The sequence below is a fragment of the Vanacampus margaritifer genome, chromosome 7 (assembly GCF_051991255.1).
Source record: "Vanacampus margaritifer isolate UIUO_Vmar chromosome 7, RoL_Vmar_1.0, whole genome shotgun sequence".
In the NCBI taxonomy this organism is placed as follows: Eukaryota; Metazoa; Chordata; class Actinopteri; order Syngnathiformes; family Syngnathidae; genus Vanacampus; species Vanacampus margaritifer.
In genome coordinates, this window is record NC_135438.1 from 1,576,924 (window position 1) to 1,594,396 (window position 17,473).

At 42.8% G+C, this 17,473-nt stretch overlaps 1 protein-coding gene across 2 annotated transcripts in view; it reads left to right on the forward strand.

The window, feature by feature from the left end:
• The window catches only part of grin2ab (glutamate receptor, ionotropic, N-methyl D-aspartate 2A, b), a 128,807-nt gene that overhangs the window by 103,345 nt on the left and 7,989 nt on the right, over positions 1-17,473 (forward strand). For both annotated transcript variants that reach the window (XM_077570396.1, XM_077570395.1), the window contains 9 exons: positions 1,419-1,533; positions 1,611-1,813; positions 5,430-5,598; positions 9,407-9,560; positions 10,428-10,553; positions 11,953-12,182; positions 12,820-12,980; positions 14,717-14,904; positions 16,333-16,571. In XM_077570396.1, coding sequence (XP_077426522.1) covers positions 1,419-1,533; positions 1,611-1,813; positions 5,430-5,598; positions 9,407-9,560; positions 10,428-10,553; positions 11,953-12,182; positions 12,820-12,980; positions 14,717-14,904; positions 16,333-16,571 — 1,585 coding nt within the window. The remainder of the gene's footprint in view (positions 1-1,418; positions 1,534-1,610; positions 1,814-5,429; positions 5,599-9,406; positions 9,561-10,427; positions 10,554-11,952; positions 12,183-12,819; positions 12,981-14,716; positions 14,905-16,332; positions 16,572-17,473) is intronic.

Below are 17,473 nucleotides of genomic sequence, written 5' to 3' on the forward strand. Positions count from 1 at the left end.
GTATGCAGGTCGCTAACACTGACATCAATTGTTGCATGGTTTTTGCTGTACCGTCGATGTTACTAATGCTGCCTCGACAGGCTGTTGGAGACAACGAGCATGAACAAAACGAGCTCAAATGTGGTAAGATATCAACTGCCTTGCATTGATAACATTGTTCCGTCGCACTCCATCATTAGCAGTGCTGCCTAAACGGGCTGCTGAAGAAAAGCAACCGTGTCCTTCTATACTGTTTGGTGGACTGCTTCGAATATGTGCTCCTGTTTTATTCCTGCTAGTTTGCTCGTCCGTGTCTGTGTCGAAGGAAGTGTTGGATGTTGGTGCGTGTGTGTGGCTCGTGAGTAAGACCGAGCGAGGCTGCGACTCTTAGAAATCAATGCTGAGTGTTGACAGGTCAGATATGTGCCCTCTGACTCGTCCCCCTCCCACCCACACACACACACACACATGCATGCGCACGCACATACACACAAGCACACACACACGCACACACCGCGGGTGAAGGCACCATCGATTTGAAGAGGATCTCTCACTCCCGCACTGATTACTGAGCGCTTAACTTATTTCAAAGTTAGCTTGCGCACATGACACACGCAAACACACGCAGGCCCAACTATGATGCTGCATAAACGGGCTGCCATATAAATCCAAACGAGAGGCCATTTTGAAAAAGTGTGGCGTTTGTCAGCGACTTTTGAACCACGCAAAACTTTTTTTCTTGTGAAAGTTTTTTTTTTTGCAACCCGTTTAGACGGCACTGGTAGCTACTTGTTGAAGAATATTCTTATGAAAACGGATATCTTTTTACTGTTTGTTTTGAGGCGCATTATGGATTTGACTATTTGCTGGCAACCATTAAAGAATGCAATTAATTCAGGCCCGACCCCTTTGCAACCTAACCATGCTGCCATATGCAGCCAAAGAAGTCAAAAGAAAAGATGTCAAGTTTAGAAAGTTTTTAGATAATTGATTACTCAAATTTTACCCTACTTCCTTTGTGTTGACTTGGGATTTTTTTCACTCACCCATCTAGGCAGCACTTGCAACCAGCAGATAATGCAGCTGAATCCGACCCAATTGCTATGTCAATTAAATGGGCTGCGATATAAATCCAAACAGGAAGAAACTAGGGAAAATGTAGAATTTGGTGAAGATTTTGACTGAAACTGAAATGATCTCATGTTGACTTTTGATTTTAGCAGCCCGTTTAGGTATCATGAGTAACCACTGCTTAGGTAACCTGGCTGTCTTGTTGCTGTACATCTAGAAGCAATGGAGGTGTCGTAATACCTCCATTGATTGTTGGCAACCAGCAGAGGATGCTTTCAGGCCCAGCGAGTTTGCTGCCTAAAGAGGCAGCGCGTCACGTGTTCACACACAAGCAAATAACAGGACGGCTGGTGTGGTGCCCCCCGCAGACACATGATGCACGTGTGGAACGACGGCAGGGATTTGTCCTTCACGCCCGACGGTTACCAGGCCAACCCCAAGCTGGTGGTCATCGTCTTGAACAGCGACAGGATGTGGGAGAAGGTACCGAGCAGACGGCGCGACATTTTGGGCCTGCTCGATTTTGTCTTTTTTTCCCAAACCTCCGTCCCCTTTTTCAGATGGGTCGCTGGGAGAACGGCACGCTGTCGCTGATGTTCCCCGTGTGGCCGCGCTACAACTCGCACGGCGACGAGGACGCCGATGAGAACCACCTGTCCATCGTCACGCTGGAGGAGAAACCCTTCGTCATCGTGGACAACGTGGACATCCTCACGGGGACCTGCATGAGGAACTCGGTGCCCTGTCGCAAACATGTCAAAGAGTAAGAACCTTTACGATTTTGGGTCACTTTTCTGCTAGTGCGCCTTTTTTGTGCATCATCTTATTATGTACGTCAAATTGGCTTTGGCAGGATTTTTAAAAAATTTGGGATTTGATGCTAATTGTCCCTAAAACGGTCTTCCTGTTTCTTTTGGGGCTTGAGTTCCCGGGATTTTTGGTGGGCGTACTCACAATCGACACGCCTACCAAATTTCCCGTTGCTACGTAGGGCTGTGCGATGAATGGAAATTCAATTACAATTTCAATTATTACACTCCACAATTACAAAATCAGCCAAATCATGACATAAAAAAAATATTATTAATACTCATTTTGACTTGTTTGAGTCGTTTAAATTCATACATTTGCACCTTTTTTACATTTTAAAATAAAAAATAATAGTTTGTTTTTTTTAATTCTAGAGCATACAGAAGGCTTTGATGCTTCAAGCAATGGTAGTTATTACAAAAAAGGGCCAGCAGGTGGCAGCGGAGTATAAGAGATCAGCCAGGGGCATGTTGCAAAAAGCTCTTTCCCCCTTGTTTTAAACAGATTTGTGAATAATGATGAAACCAAGCTATATTCTAATGCTAATGAGATAGAAATATACTTTTTTTTTTCCTGATGAAAGAAGAAACTCTAATCGATCGCCATTCGTTTTTATAGCAAAATAACACAATATTCTGTGGGCCTTTCAAGATGAGTCAAATTCCAGTAAAACAGCCGGGAGCGAAGGGGGTTGCTTTACTATAAATGGCTGGGAGTGAGTGAGTTAATATCGCCAAGCGCCCCACAATATCGTGATAATGTCTTATCCTGATGTTTGGATATCGTAACTTCCCTACTCGCGATCGACTTGACTACCAAGTTTCATGTCTCGAAGTGAAATGATTGTTTGGATTTGGGTCGTTTTTGGTTTAGGGCAAGTCGTCACATTCTTGGTTTATTCGCACGCTTTTAAAAAAAATAAGTGCGCATTTGGGTATGATGAATCCCCCAAGAAAGCGCTGAATTTGTTTTGATAATGACTTTGAAATATTCAAGGGTGCAGTGTGATTTCTAATTAATTGCAAATGTTTCCTGGAGGGGGGGGGGGGGGGGGGGGGGCTTGATCACATATTAGCAATGCGGTTACGGTCACATGACTGGCAGCTAATTAGCGCCTTCTCACTGGTCGATGACAATCTGTTTCCTGCTGGATTGTCTTGCCGTTAGCGCGCCGCTGAAGCGCAAGGCTAACAACGAGCGGTGCATTTATTCATTGTGATTCACGCGCTCGTGTGCTGCTTGTTGTCCCAATATTGCATTTATTAATCACTCTTTTGCCTCCCTGCACATATTGTCGTCATCTTATTATCATTTATATTTATATTCCAGCTGTTTGTTTCCAGCTCGCAGTTTGCGTGCAATCAAGCACGATTGTGGTCGGGGGGGGGGGGGGGCAGAAATGTGGCTGCTTGTGCTGCATCCATTTTGTACGCTTCTTTTTTTTCTTTCTTCACTCCATTATGTGTGCAACAGTGTGACAAGAGATGACTCGGGTACTTTTAAATTGACACCACTTTAGCGTGCAAATTGGGTCAAGGATGTTAACGAGACGTTTGGCTATTTCTTACACAAACTTGTGAATAAATCAAGAGCTGTATCTGCAGGAGACTTTTCTCCCTCTCACGGGGCACTTCCCAAACTTTCCTCGCGTCCCATTTGGAGCGCTGCCACTTTCCCGCCTTCAACCTGACAGCGTCCTCTTCCGACACGGCTTCCTGTTTCCTGCCTGCCTCGTCGCCACTCGGCCTCCGTTCTCTCCCGAGTCCGTTTCTCTGCCGGTTTTCCCGCGGAAGCACCAAACTGCAGCCCCCGTGTCCGATCCGGTTCGGCATGGACACGTGTATCCCGTCTTAACACGCCACCGGCTCCTTATCCCGTCCGGTTAAGCCGCTGATCTTCTGATGAGGGGAACGTTTTGGAAAGAAAACCGCAGCAGGTCAGAGCCCGACTTCGGCTCCCAAAATTTGTTGTCGTGCTCAACAATGACAACAACTCAAACCCTTCACGATTCAGCCACATCCATTTGTGTGGTTTAGACACTTGAAATTTACTAGTAACTAGCAATAAAAAAAAAAAATCTCAAGAATGTTGTTAACTCTTTGACTGCCAAAAACGTTAAATAACGTTTAGTAAAATCCTATGGAGGAGTGCCAAAGACGTTAAAAGACGTTTGTTTCAAAACAGAGGTGAAACTAACCATTTTCTATTGTTGATTACTGAAAAACGGAATAAGGTAGAAACAAACTTTTTTTTCTGATGAAAGATGAGAGTCCAATCTTTCATTTGGTAGTATGTGTGTTTCCATAGTCCAAACACAACATTTTCTGTGGACCTTGAAAGATCAGTCAAAAGATCAGTCAAAATGCTTAAATCGGCTGGCACCCACGGCATCCCTTGTCTGAAAACGTCTGGCAGTCAAAGAGTTAATTGCAACTCGCTTCTATGGCTGAATTTGAACAAACTTTGTCACCGTCGGCAATGAAGCGTTGCCCTTCCGTCCGCGGTGTCTTTTTTTTTTTTTTTTAGATTACCGCCTAACTTGACTTTGTTGTGTCTTAAAACATTGATGCTTATTGAACAAATTTTCAGACTTTTCAAAATGTGGATTTTTTTCTTTTTAAATATTAGACAATATATTAAACTAAATACAAAAAAAAAAAATGTTCAGGGAGCTCCCAAGGTTATCAGTACACCTTAAAAAGTTTAATTGAAACTTAAAGAAGCAAATACCATAGCTCTGTTTTTTCAAAAAAATAAATAAAATAAAATCTTGAACTTCCACATTTCTTTGTTTGAATGTCAAACAATAACAAACGTTTCAGGAGGTTCCCATTGTAAAGTTAACTGAAAATTTAAATAAATAGTTTCCTGAGATTCAAATGGTTTTAGCTTTACCATTTATTGGCCATCAGATTTTGAAAAAAGGCCGATACCAATATTTTTCAAATTGCCCAATATCGGCATCCCTAGTCATGATTCCAAAAATATCATGATACCGATTGAAATGGAATTTTCAATTTAAGGTCAAAATGAGCCTAAACTAGTGCGTCTTTACTGTCGCGCCTTCTCGTCGTGACGTTCTCCTACCAAACGTCGTCTCCCTCAATGAAACTGGCTCTTGTCCGCTAACCAGCACAAATCCCGCCTTGGCGGAGGTCTCTCCGCTTCCCTGAGCGTTATTCCACTTGCATCGTGTTTGTTCGTGCATAGCATAACCCTGCATGCCTTTCGCGTCCGCCATTACGTCGCCACGCGGGCACAACGTCCCGAAAGGTGACGGACTCATTCGCACGGGAGAGAAAAACTGTCACATCAAATGCGTGGAAAGCTCTTTTAACATCCATCGCGCGGCGTCTTTGCGGGTCTCAGGTGTCCCGATGCGCACGCACACGCGCGCACGCACGCGTTGTGTGTATACGTTTTCCCCAGCTGAGGCTTCAATGTCCTTATGCCATTATGTACACACACGCGGTCCCCGGGGGTGCGTGCGCATCTGTCTGCACAACAAACGCAGCGAAACCATAACGTTGGCATCATGCGTGCGTGTGTGCGTGTGTGCGTGCGTGCAGTAACAGCACACAGGGCGGCTCGTACATCAAGCAGTGCTGCAAGGGCTTCTGCATCGACATCCTCAAGAAGATCGCCCGCAACGTCAAGTTCACCTACGACCTCTACCTGGTCACCAACGGCAAGCACGGCAAGAAGATCAACAACGTGTGGAACGGCATGGTCGGAGAGGTAGGGGCGAGTGCGCCGCGCACGTGCCAGCTCCTTGGCCCTTGCTAGGGAGGTCGGAGGTCAAAATGGGGAGTTTGGTGGCTAGAGTAGACAATAATTGCACTCAGCTAAGAGTAGCTTCAAAATAATGCTACTCAAGTCAAAGTAAAAAGTAGTCATAGGAAGAAAAAAAAAACACTCGAATACAAGTAAAGTATTTGCTGAAAAGAATACTCAAGTACTGAGTAACTGCGTGAACATGAAGTCTGATTCATTTATTTTTAAAACAATGACAATACAGTAAAAACAAATAATAACTTTTTGAGCTCGAACAACATGTTAACGCAAGCACGCACAATCCATGCGCAAATTGTGGCGTAACTGGCTCAGCGCCGCCTCCCAGTCTAACGACCAATTAGGCGTCAGTTTCTTAAAACTCTTTGACTGCCAAAAACGTTAAATAACGTTTAGTAAAATCCTATGGAGGAGTGCCAAAGACGTTAAAAGACGTTTTTTTCAAAACAGGTGAAACTAACCATTTTCTATTGTTGATTACTCAAAAACGGAATAAGGTAGAAACAAACTTTTTTTTTCTGATGAAAGATGACAGTCCAATCTTTCATTTGGTAGTATGTGTGTTTCCATAGTCCAAACACATAATTTTCTGTGGACCTTGAAAGATCAGTCAAAAATGCTTAAATCGGCTGGCACCCACGGCATCCCTTTTCTGAAAACGTCTGGCAGTCAAAGAGTTAAAGCAAAAGCACCAAAGCGTCATCTTTCAGTTGACTCTTTAAGGTTGTCATCATGCCTGCCAGTCTTCAACCAGGGCCGGATTTCCTGTATGTGAAATGCTCCCACACGTTTGTGAAAACGCATTTAAAATGACAAAACACACAAATTTACAACTTATCCAATATAAAATTATTCACAGAACATACATTACTCAATATATGATGAAGAAAATGGGACTCTCAGACTCCGACATTTGTCTCCAATGCTTACAAAACACTACAGACACTTATGTTCATGCTTTATGGTTATGTACTCCGGTTATGTATTTCTGGACTAAAGTCTTAGAAAAACTTTCCGCTATTTTGGACTGTAGGATACCTTTATCTCCAAACTTGTGTTTGCTAGGTGACCTAACAACAACTGACTTACCACATAAACAATTTCAATCTACACTTGTAGCCCTTAATATCGCAAAAAAAAAAACAATTCTTGTTAACTGGAAAAATAAACACACTCTGAATATCGACCAATGGTCTAACCTCCTCATAAATCACATTTTAATGGAAAAAATATCTGCCTCAAATAAAAACCAAATATCAAAATTTATAGAAACATGGTCTACGTATATAGAATTTTTTAACCTAATTCCGGTTACTTAATTCTGTCTGTTAGCGAGAGCCACTACATCGTGATAACTTACATTGATGTTTCTGCATTTGGCAATTTATTATTATATTATATTATTAGTATGGGATTTTTTTTAATGGGCTTTAGGTGAACTGATGAATACACACACGCTCGCACGCACGCACGCACACACACACACACACACACACACGCACATACACACACTCACCCACATACAAAAAAAAAATATATATATATATATATGTGTGTGTATATGTATATATATATATATGTATATATATTAAAAAAAAAAAAAAAAAACATTTATTAAATTTTTTTTAATTGATTTGTTTGTTTTTTTTAAAAAAAAAGGAGAGCAATGATGATGTCAAATCGAATGAACAATACTGAGCTCTCCTGAAAAAAAAGAAAAAAAAAGAAAAAAAGAAATGCTCCCACACGTGAAATACGCGAAAATACGGTCAATCGAATGTATGAATCCAGCGGAGGGTAAAGTAGTTTAATAGTTTAGTGCAGTAGGAAGGTAGAATGAAAAGTAAAGCAAATAGTTAAGTACAGAATGTAAGGAAGGTTGAGAGGTAGATCGATATTGTAGCTCGGTAGGCAGGATGTCAAAATGGGTGGAGAGTTGGGTAGGCGAGGTTGAACAACTGGAAAATAGACGGGTTGGTTGGTAAGTGTCTGTTAAATATGTATTTTCTCTGAAAAGCAGCCAAATAGGGACTTTTGCCAGGTTAATAAAAACATTCCAAACGTGTGATATGCAATGCAATTAATGCCTGGCGGCTTGTTATTCCTTGGCCTGCACACAGACCTCTTGTACCCGGCCCATAAAAAAAAAGACATTTCATATTTCACCACGTCAAATCCATCCAAATTCACGATTAACAGTCTCCCCTTGGCCCGGCTTTTTGAGCAGCGTCCCAGTCATAATCAGTCATACGCTACTTAAGTCTTGAGCATTAGCTCGTGAATGTGTACGGAGTCATCGAGAAAGCAATAAAACAACACATCCCTGCAGGAGACGGCTCGGACTCGGCGTCATGTGTCTCCATACGCTCGCTCGGCGGCAAAGATGACAACCGCGATTTCCTCTTCGTGGTCTGAAAATGCCCCCGAACGCCGGCTGACATTCATGCTGATGTTTCACTTCGCTTTCCCGGGCAGAGAGAGAGAGAGAGAGAGAGAGAGAGAGAGAGAGCAGGAAGGCCGCATGAGTGCATCCTTCTCCTTCCTTTAGCAGGTGTTAGCGTGTCATGCTAACACCCTGGGGAGAGGATAGGCGGAGTGATTCCCAAGTACCACATTGGCACGACACGTTCACGTCCATAGTATCGCAATGGTGACTCCTGACGTAATACTGTGGTCATGTTTCCGGTTGGGAAGTTGGTGTAGGTTGCCGAGAGTAGGCGGGATGTAAAACATGACGGTATCGTGAGTACGACAGGTAAGTAAAGAATGTAATTGCTAAGGCAGTCAGGTAGGTAGGAAAGATGTCAAATATAGTCAAGGTAAGAAGAAGAAAGTAAGATGGATCATGGATACACTCTAAAAGCTGTTGGGTCAAATCGACCCAAGTAGAGGATTGGTCCATTTTTGACCCATAGTTTTTAGAGTGTATGGTATGCTCTAGTAGTGTATGGCATGCTCTAGCTTGAGTCAAGAAATGGGTCTTTCAACGTAAAACAACTCATAAATATTGGTGAGATCCTTTCCTTGGGTCAAAATATTGGGTCGTATTGACCCATAAAGTGGGTTACATTTGACCCAACTGTTTGTAGAGTGTACTGAGCGGGTCAGTGTCATTTTTACTGGCACTTAGCAACTTCTGCGGCGGACGGTAGGAACACTGGCACACCAAAAACTACAAATGTGCTGACTGCTTTATGGCATACGTCAAAAGCTAGCCCGGATGAAAGGACAGTCAAGGATCTACATTGGCCCAAATTTCACTCGCTGGAGTGAGCTAAAAAAAACAAAAAAAAAACAATGCAATGCGCTTGTCCTCATAGGAAATGTGGTCTTCCTTCAGACATAACAATACCGCCTTTGTCCATATGGCGTCGCCATAATCAGTGTAAACTGAAAGTTCCTTAGTGTTGCTTTAATGATGGACTGTAAGTGGATTGTTGAGTTAGCAATTAGTAGGTAGATGGGTACACTCTACCCATCTTGTTGTTTTGTTACGAAACAAAATTGGGTCAATTTAACCCAACCTGAAGTTGAGTCAAGTAGCGGCTCGGTCCATTTTTTGACCAAAATTAGGTTATTTTTGACCCAGTGGTTTTAAGGGTATAAAAATGTGTCAGTAGACAAATTAGTCGATCGAAATCTGATATGTGGTGCTAGTTTATCAATACAATCTAGAAGTGAATATCAATACACGTATCCGCTATGTACCTGCATCTTTTCTCGAGCTGAATGCGCCTCACCATGTGTCCACCAGGTGGTGTACAAGAAAGCCGCCATGGCCGTGGGCTCTCTGACCATAAACGAGGAGAGGTCAGAGGTCATCGACTTCTCCGTGCCCTTCGTGGAGACGGGCATTAGCGTCATGGTGTCGCGCAGCAACGGCACCGTCTCACCTTCGGCCTTCCTCGGTGACAACGTTTACTTTTCTTTAACCCGCTAAAGTTGCCAAGGAGGAAGACGAGGAGACATTTTTTTTTCTCCCTTTTCCTTTCCTCCTCTTCATCCTGTTTTTTTCTCCTACCTACTGATTGCCACTGGACATTTCTGTAACTTCAAGTACCAACAACTTGACCTGAAAATGTGGTTAACTCCTCTGCCCTCAAAAACGTATTTCTATTTTAAATATTACCAGTGAGCCAAAGACGTATTTATACTTTTTTTTTTATGCTAGAGCATACAGAAGGCTTTTGCAGCCTCTGAACTGCAGAGAACGGTTGAAGCAATGGTAGTTATTACAAAAATGGCCAACAAGTGGTAGCAGAGTGTAAGAGATCAACCAGGGCCATGTTGCAAAAAAGCTGTTTCCCCCACAGTTTTAAACAGATTTGTGAATAATGATTAAACTTAGCTATATTCTAACGCTAATTACTGCAAAAGGGAAACAGATACAAACAAATTTTTGACTGAGATACTTCTTTGTGTGTGTGTGTGCGCACACCAGGGTATCAGTGATGGTTCAGTACCTTTGGCGTTCACCTCAGCGCACAATCTCTCTGGGTTGGCTAACCCAATCAGTCACATACTTAACAAATATACACTCTCACACATGCACACACACACACATTGTCTGGGTTCAGCTTCAGTGTGGGTTTGAGCCCCCTCTCCTCCTCTTCCTCTTCTTCCTCCACTGGAGTAATAAGAAATATGCAAATTCTTCCAAACCGCTGTGACTAACTCTCCTCTTTCACTTCCTCTTTCTCCTTGTTTCTCCTCGGCCTCCTCTTCCTCCTCCTCCTCCTCCTCATCTTCCTCCTCTTCCTCCTCCCCTGCCTCAGAGCCCTTCAGCGCGTCTGTTTGGGTGATGATGTTTGTGATGCTGCTCATCGTCACGGCCATCGCCGTCTTCCTTTTCGAGTTTGTCTCTCCGCTGGGCTTCAACCGCAACTTGGCCCAAGGCAAAGGTACACACACGCGCAAACAAAAACATAAACGCGCACGCTGCACACACACACACACACACACACGGCAGAGGCCTCCAAGCATCTTTCCTTCCTCGGCCCCCCGGAGGCGCAGCAGCGGCGCTATTATTACGCTGACTTTTTTGTCAAGTGTGTGTTGCTAATACACTCCCAAAGCGTCCGCACGAGCCCGCAGTCAATTAGACGTTTCTATTTTTAGCCTCATTTCGTTCGGAATGACGCTTTCCCTCTTTGTTGGGAAAAGTTTTGCCTCGTTTTCAAACCCGGGAGGGAAGCAGTAGGTAAGCGTTTTGAATCAAGAATTGGGGGGTTTATTGTTAGAATTTTAGTAATATTTTTTTTAATGATGTAAATTTCTAGAATTGTAATATTTCAATAAGTTTCAATATTTTTAAATCTTTTAATCATTGCAACAATTGTGATTACTTTTTAATATATTGAAAAGACATTTGAATCCATTTATTTTAAATAGTTTTAAAGCATTTTGAATGAAGAATTGTTAGAATTTTTGTAATATTTTTATGATTTTTTTATTATGTATTTTTTTAGAATTGTAATAATCCTGGTGATTGTAAATATTTCAATAACTTTCTTCATTTTTTATTCTTTTAGTCATTGCAAACATTTGTGATTACTTTTTAATATATTGAAAAGGGATTTGAATTCATTTATTTTAAATATTTTTTTTTATATTTTCACACTATTATTCTGATTGTTTTAATTGTATTTTAGAAGTCACACATAGTTGAATAATTTTAATTTAGTCTTTTGAATTTTGATTTTAATCATTTTAGCCACTGTAACATTTTTGTAATTGTAATGCATTATAATGATTTTAGTCATTTTATTTTAAAGAATTGTACCAATTGTAAATAATTTGGCAATTTTAAAGTAATTTATTTTGAATTGCGTTATACTGTATTATTTTTTGCATTATTAAAAATGTTGTAATTATTTTCACACTTCATATATTCAAAACTCTTTTTTTATCATTTTATCTAAGAATTTTAATGCATTTACCGTAATTTTTTTACTTCCAATCCAGAGTATAAATTGCACCAGTTACACACAAAAAATGCACAATGAAAACGAAAAAAACAAAAAAGTCACATTTTGGGGAAATCCCCGTTTCTTAAGCGTTTGGAAATACACTCCGAGCTCACACTGCTTCTCTCCAACTGTTGGGAAATTCGGGAGTGTTGTTCAAATGTGCCGTTTGGTTATTTCGATTGCAAAAAGCTCACAGGTCAAATGGATGACAAAACTTTTTCAGTGTTTCTACAATATCAAGTGATTATCGTTAATATACAATCATGCATGCTTGAATGCACCACAAGGTTTCTTGGTTTCCAATAGTTGTGTGTTTGCCCCCCCCCCCAAGACCCCCACGGTCCGTCCTTCACCATCGGCAAGGCCATCTGGCTGCTGTGGGGCCTGGTGTTCAACAACTCGGTGCCCGTGCAGAACCCCAAAGGCACCACCAGCAAGTTCATCGTGTCCGTGTGGGCTTTCTTCGCCGTCATCTTCTTGGCCTCGTACACCGCCAACTTGGCTGCCTTCATGATCCAGGAGGAGTTTGTGGACCAGGTCACCGGACTCTCTGACAAGAAGGTAGGGAAGGGGGGGGCGGGCGTCGAGGTCGGACGGTGGGCTTCCCCAACCGCTTCTTTTTTTTGGTTTATACATTTATTTTACTTTGTGAAAAATATTTCATCAATATATATTAAATGGAAATTTTGCATTTGTTTTACTTTGTGAAAAAAACTTTCAAAAGTAGATAAAAAATATAGTGTTTTTTATTTTGTTAAAAAATATATATATATATATGAATGTAAACTTTCTTTTTGTTAAAACTTTTGTTTTTGAGGGAATAAATTAAGTTTTTCAGAAATTGTTGTACATTTTTCTTTTATTTCTATTTAATTCTTGAGTTTTTCTAAATATTTTTTACATGGGGAAAATAATTCAAATTGTTACCTTTATTCTATTTAGTGGGATTTAACAAACAAACAATGTAAATGTGTCGTTCATGATATTGAGCCACTATGACACGTTTCATCTGAAGGCTGTTGTCATGGATGCCAACCCTGTGGCCACACGGGTCCCTCGGGGGACCCGTTTGCTGGTTGTCACTTTCACTGCCGCTCGGCACGCACACACATTACAGAAACTGTGCGTGCGTGTCAGTAAACTGGGCCCGCAGTCTCCTCCTCACCTCGTTGTTCTTGTCCCGCCTGTCCTCGTCCAGTTTCAGAGTCCCTACTCGTATTCGCCGCCCTTCCGTTTCGGCACCGTCCCCAACGGCAGCACGGAGCGCAACATCCGCAAAAACTACCCGGACATGCATCAGTACATGACCAAGTACCACCAGACTGGAGTGCAGGACGCCCTGGTCAGCCTCAAAACTGGGTAAGCGGGACGCGTCACGGCAACGAGGGGAAAGTTCAAGCTGTTCTGTCAGCTCGGGTCAAACTGAGCCGTTTTCGAGTTTCAGAACCGTCAGAGTAACTGGAGGATAAGATTGTAGGTCTTGCAGCAGGACTTGGGACTGCTTAATTGGGCTTTTGTTGTGCTGCTCAACTGCCTGTAAAAATAAAAGTAGTCCCGCGCCAGCTTTGACATGTCTTGAAGAGCTGTTCTACAGTTCCGGGTCATATTGACCCACCGTGATGTATTTTTAACTCTTTGACTGCCAAGCGTTTTCAGAAAAGGGATGCCGTGGGTGCCAGCCGATTTAAGCATTTTGACTGATCTTTCAAGGTCCACAGAAAATTATGTGTTTGGACTATGGAAACACACATACTACCAAATGAAAGATTGGACTCTCATCTTTCATCAGAAAAAAAAAGTTTGTTTCTACCTTCTTCCGTTTTTCAGTAATCAACAATAGAAAATGGTTAGTTTCACCTCTGTTTTGAAAAAAACGTTTTTTAACGTCTTTGGCACTCCTCCATAGGATTTTACTAAACGTTATTTAACGTTTTTGGCAGTCAAAGAGTTAAAAATCTAGAAAAGTAGGGTGTAGGTGCTGGATCAGAACTTGGACTTGGTCCCTTGTGGAACCGTTCTACTGAACTTGGTGCAAGTGAAATGCAAAAGCTCTTCCGCAGTTCCGGGTCAAATTGACCCATTTCCAAGTCCAGGTTCTGCGTGGAACCGCATGTAGCACCAGAGATTGTTCTTGTGTGTCACTTTTAGCAGCCATACATCAAAGCTGTGTTTATGCTGAGGTGGTCGGTATCAGGCCCGCACAGGGGGCTCCTTATGTCACGCACGCACACGCACACACGCGCACACACGCGCGCGCGCACACAGCGGCTTTGAATTGAAGCTGTCGTCTCAGAATAATGACGACAAGCCGAGAACAAAAGGATTCACAAAAGGTGCGATTGTTGGCGAGGAACTGGAGCGTCCTCGTCATTCATCTTCTTGCGCCGCCTCATTTCTTTGCATTTTTTGCTTTCCTCCAATTAGATTTGACCTCACTTGACTTGCTTGAATGTCATTGGCTCACACATTACCATTTGATCGCTCTGGTTTTGGATTTTGTTCGGGTGATTTTTTTAGCCATTTGCAATGTGATTTTGATCAAATGTCAGTTTTGCCCTCTTTGGTGATTTTGGTGTCTGTAATAGGTTTGATGTGGCGTCCTTGTTTGTGTATTTGATTTGGTATCTTTGATGCTGTTCTGATATGGTGTCTTTGGCGGGAGGTTTTTGATGGTGTATCTAAAGTGGTGTCTTTGATGTTGTTGTTATTTGGTGTCTTTGAAGTTTTGTACGCAACGTCTTCCACCTGCTGGTCTCGTCATTTACCGCATCTTTGATGACGTTTTGGTTTGCCTCCTGATGTTTTTGACGGTGTATCTGATGGGTTTTTAATGACGTTGTCGTGTTGTGGTGTCTGAAGGTTTTTGGTGTTTTTGATGTGGTGTTCATGAAGTTTGTATTTGATGGTGTATCTTGCTTTTTTATACCGTTTTCCTATGTGGTGTCTTTGACGCCGGTCCGGTGTGTCTTTGACAGTATTTTAATGTGGTGTCTAATTGTTTTTAATTGATCTGATGTGGTTTCCCGAGTTTGACGTCTTTGAGGGTGTCTTTGACGACGCCTATGCTGATTGCCGTTTTTGGCTGTCCTTGGCAGCAAGCTGGACGCGTTCATCTACGACGCGGCGGTGCTCAACTACATGGCGGGCCGAGACGACGGCTGCAAGCTGGTGACCATCGGCAGCGGCTACATCTTCGCCACCACGGGCTACGGCATTGCGCTGCAGAAGGGTTCGTACTGGAAGAGGCTGGTGGACCTCGCAATCCTCGGCATCATCGGCGACGGTGCGTTAGCATTAGCGTTAGCCCCTCAGCCTCCGCCCCGCCGGCCTCAAACGCGCCGCTTCATCATCATTACTGCCTCTCAACCCGCGTGTGTGCGCGTGTGTGTGTGTGTGTGTGTGTGTGCGTGTGTGCGTGTGTGTGTGTGTGTGTGTGTGTGTGTGTGTGTGTGTGTGTGTGTGTGTGTGTGTGTGTGTGTGTGTGCGTGCGTGTGCGGCAGCCCTTCGGGAGGCCGACCAGACACAAATCAAGACGGCTAAAGTGCTTCCTGACCGCACCGCACGCACACACGCACGCACGCACACACGCACGCACGCCCACGCACACACATCGTGCTGATCATTGGTGATCAATCCATCACTATCAATTCCTTTGCCTCCTCCCACTGACGTTCCATTCCGTATCTATTTATGCGCCTCCTCCCCTCGCCTGCTTCATACCTCCCTCAATTCCACTTTTTATTTAATGCCTCCCATCTCCTTTTTTATCTCCCTGGCTTCATTTGACCTCCTGACCTCTACTTTTGAACCTAATGCCCCTCGCCCTTCAATTCCCCTTTCGCGCCTCCTTTTTTACTTTTCACCTCATTTTTCATCTCTTCCGCTCTCCTTCTTTTTGTAGTTCACTCTTTTTGCCTCCCTCAATTCTTTTTCATCGCATTTATTTCATGCCTCCCGCTCCACCGTTTACCTCAATTACCTTTTCTCCTCCCCTCTGCTCTTTTTTTTTTACTTCTTCAAATGAATTTTCCCCTCCTGGTCCTTTTTATGTCAAATTTCTATTTTCATTTCCTCTCTTAAGAGCCCTTCTCCATTTTGCCTCCCAAAATTCCTTCCCGACCTCCCTCAAATCATTTTGCACCTCCTCCCTCCTTCTCTTTGCTTCCTTCTATTTCATTTTTCAATCTCTTCACCTCCTAAAATTCATTTTCACGTCCTTCTCTTTACGTCGCTTCTGTTTGCTTTTCAACTTTCCTTTTTTCTCGTCAATTCATTTGTCACGTCTGCTCCTCGGCTAATTTTCACCTCCTCCCTTCTTCTTCTTCACCCCCTTCTTGTTCAAGGCCTGCCTTCTTCTCTTTGCGTGCCCTCTATTGCCTTTTTCAAATCGTTTTTACCTTTCGTAATTCATTTTCACAACCTCCCCTTCTCCTTTTAACCAACTTATTTTTCACATCCTCTTCTTTTCTCATTTTACCTCCATCAATTCCTCCTTCTTCTCTCCCTTCTACGTTGCCTATTTCATCCCTTCTTGTCTCTGCTTCCCATCTATTCCTCTTTTTCAACTCATTTTCTCTTTGCCAACCTTCAATTCCATTTTTCAACTTTTCTTTTTCACTACCCCCCTCATTTCTTTTTTCACCCTCTCCCTTTGGATTGACCTCCCCCCCCCCTTTCCCCCGGGCTCAATTGCTCTTTTTCACCTCCCCAGGCGAAATGGAGGAGCTGGAGGCGCAGTGGCTGACGGGCATCTGCCACAACGAGAAGAACGAGGTCATGTCCAGCCAGCTGGACGTGGACAACATGGCGGGCGTCTTCTACATGCTGGCCACGGCCATGGGTCTGTCCATCCTCACCTTCATCTCCGAGCATCTCTTCTACTGGCGGCTGCGCTACTGCTTCACCGGCGTCTGCTCGGGACGCCCCGGCCTGCTCTTCACCATCAGCAGGGTGAGTTGCGATGACGCAAGGCCCGAGAGGTCGGCTTTACTGCTTGAGAACTTCAAGCCAGGGTTAAGGTGTCAAATTGGGGTTTTCGAGACTGGGTTACATTTTGCAAGTAGGATTTCAAGTTGAACTGGGTTAGGATTCCAAAGTGGGGTTTTAGTTTCGGTTAGGTGCAAGTGTTAGCGTATCAAACAAGGTTTAATGTTTTAATTTGAGATTTCTAGCCTGGGTTAAGGTTTTAAAGTCAGGTTTCAAGTTGACCTTGAAATTACGTTTTCATGTCACGGTTGGGGTTTTGAAGTTGGGTTTCAAATTTGGGTTTTGAGCTGTGGTTAGGGTTTCAAACAAATGTTAGGGTTTCAAGTTATGGTATCAAGCCAGTGTGAAGGTTTAAAAAACAAACGTTAGGGCTTCAAATTATGGTTTCAAGCCTGGGTTACAAATAAAAGTTAAGCTTTCAAATAAGGATTTCTAACCTTGGTTAGGGTTTCAAGTTGAATTTAAGACTTGTAGGTTCAAATTCGCATTTTAAGCCTGGGTTAGGGTTTCAAACAAAGATTAGGGTTCCAAATTAGGGCTTCAAGACATGGTTAAGGTTTCAGGTTAAGTTTTCAAGCCAGGGTTAAGGTTTAAAATTGGGCTTTCAATGACAGTATTATTAACCCACACTTGGGTTTCAAACAAGAGTTCATGTTTTGAATTAGTGTTTCAAGCCCATGTTGTGGTTTCAAGACAAGATTAAGGTTTCAAACATTTGCTTCTGGTTTAGGGTTTTCAAACAAGATTCAGAATTTCAAATTGGGTTGTCAAACTAAAGTGTTAAGACCGGGTCGTGGTTTCAAAGTAAGGTTTCAAGTCAGTGTTAAAACCGGGTCATGGTTTCAAAGTATCTGGCTTCAAATAAG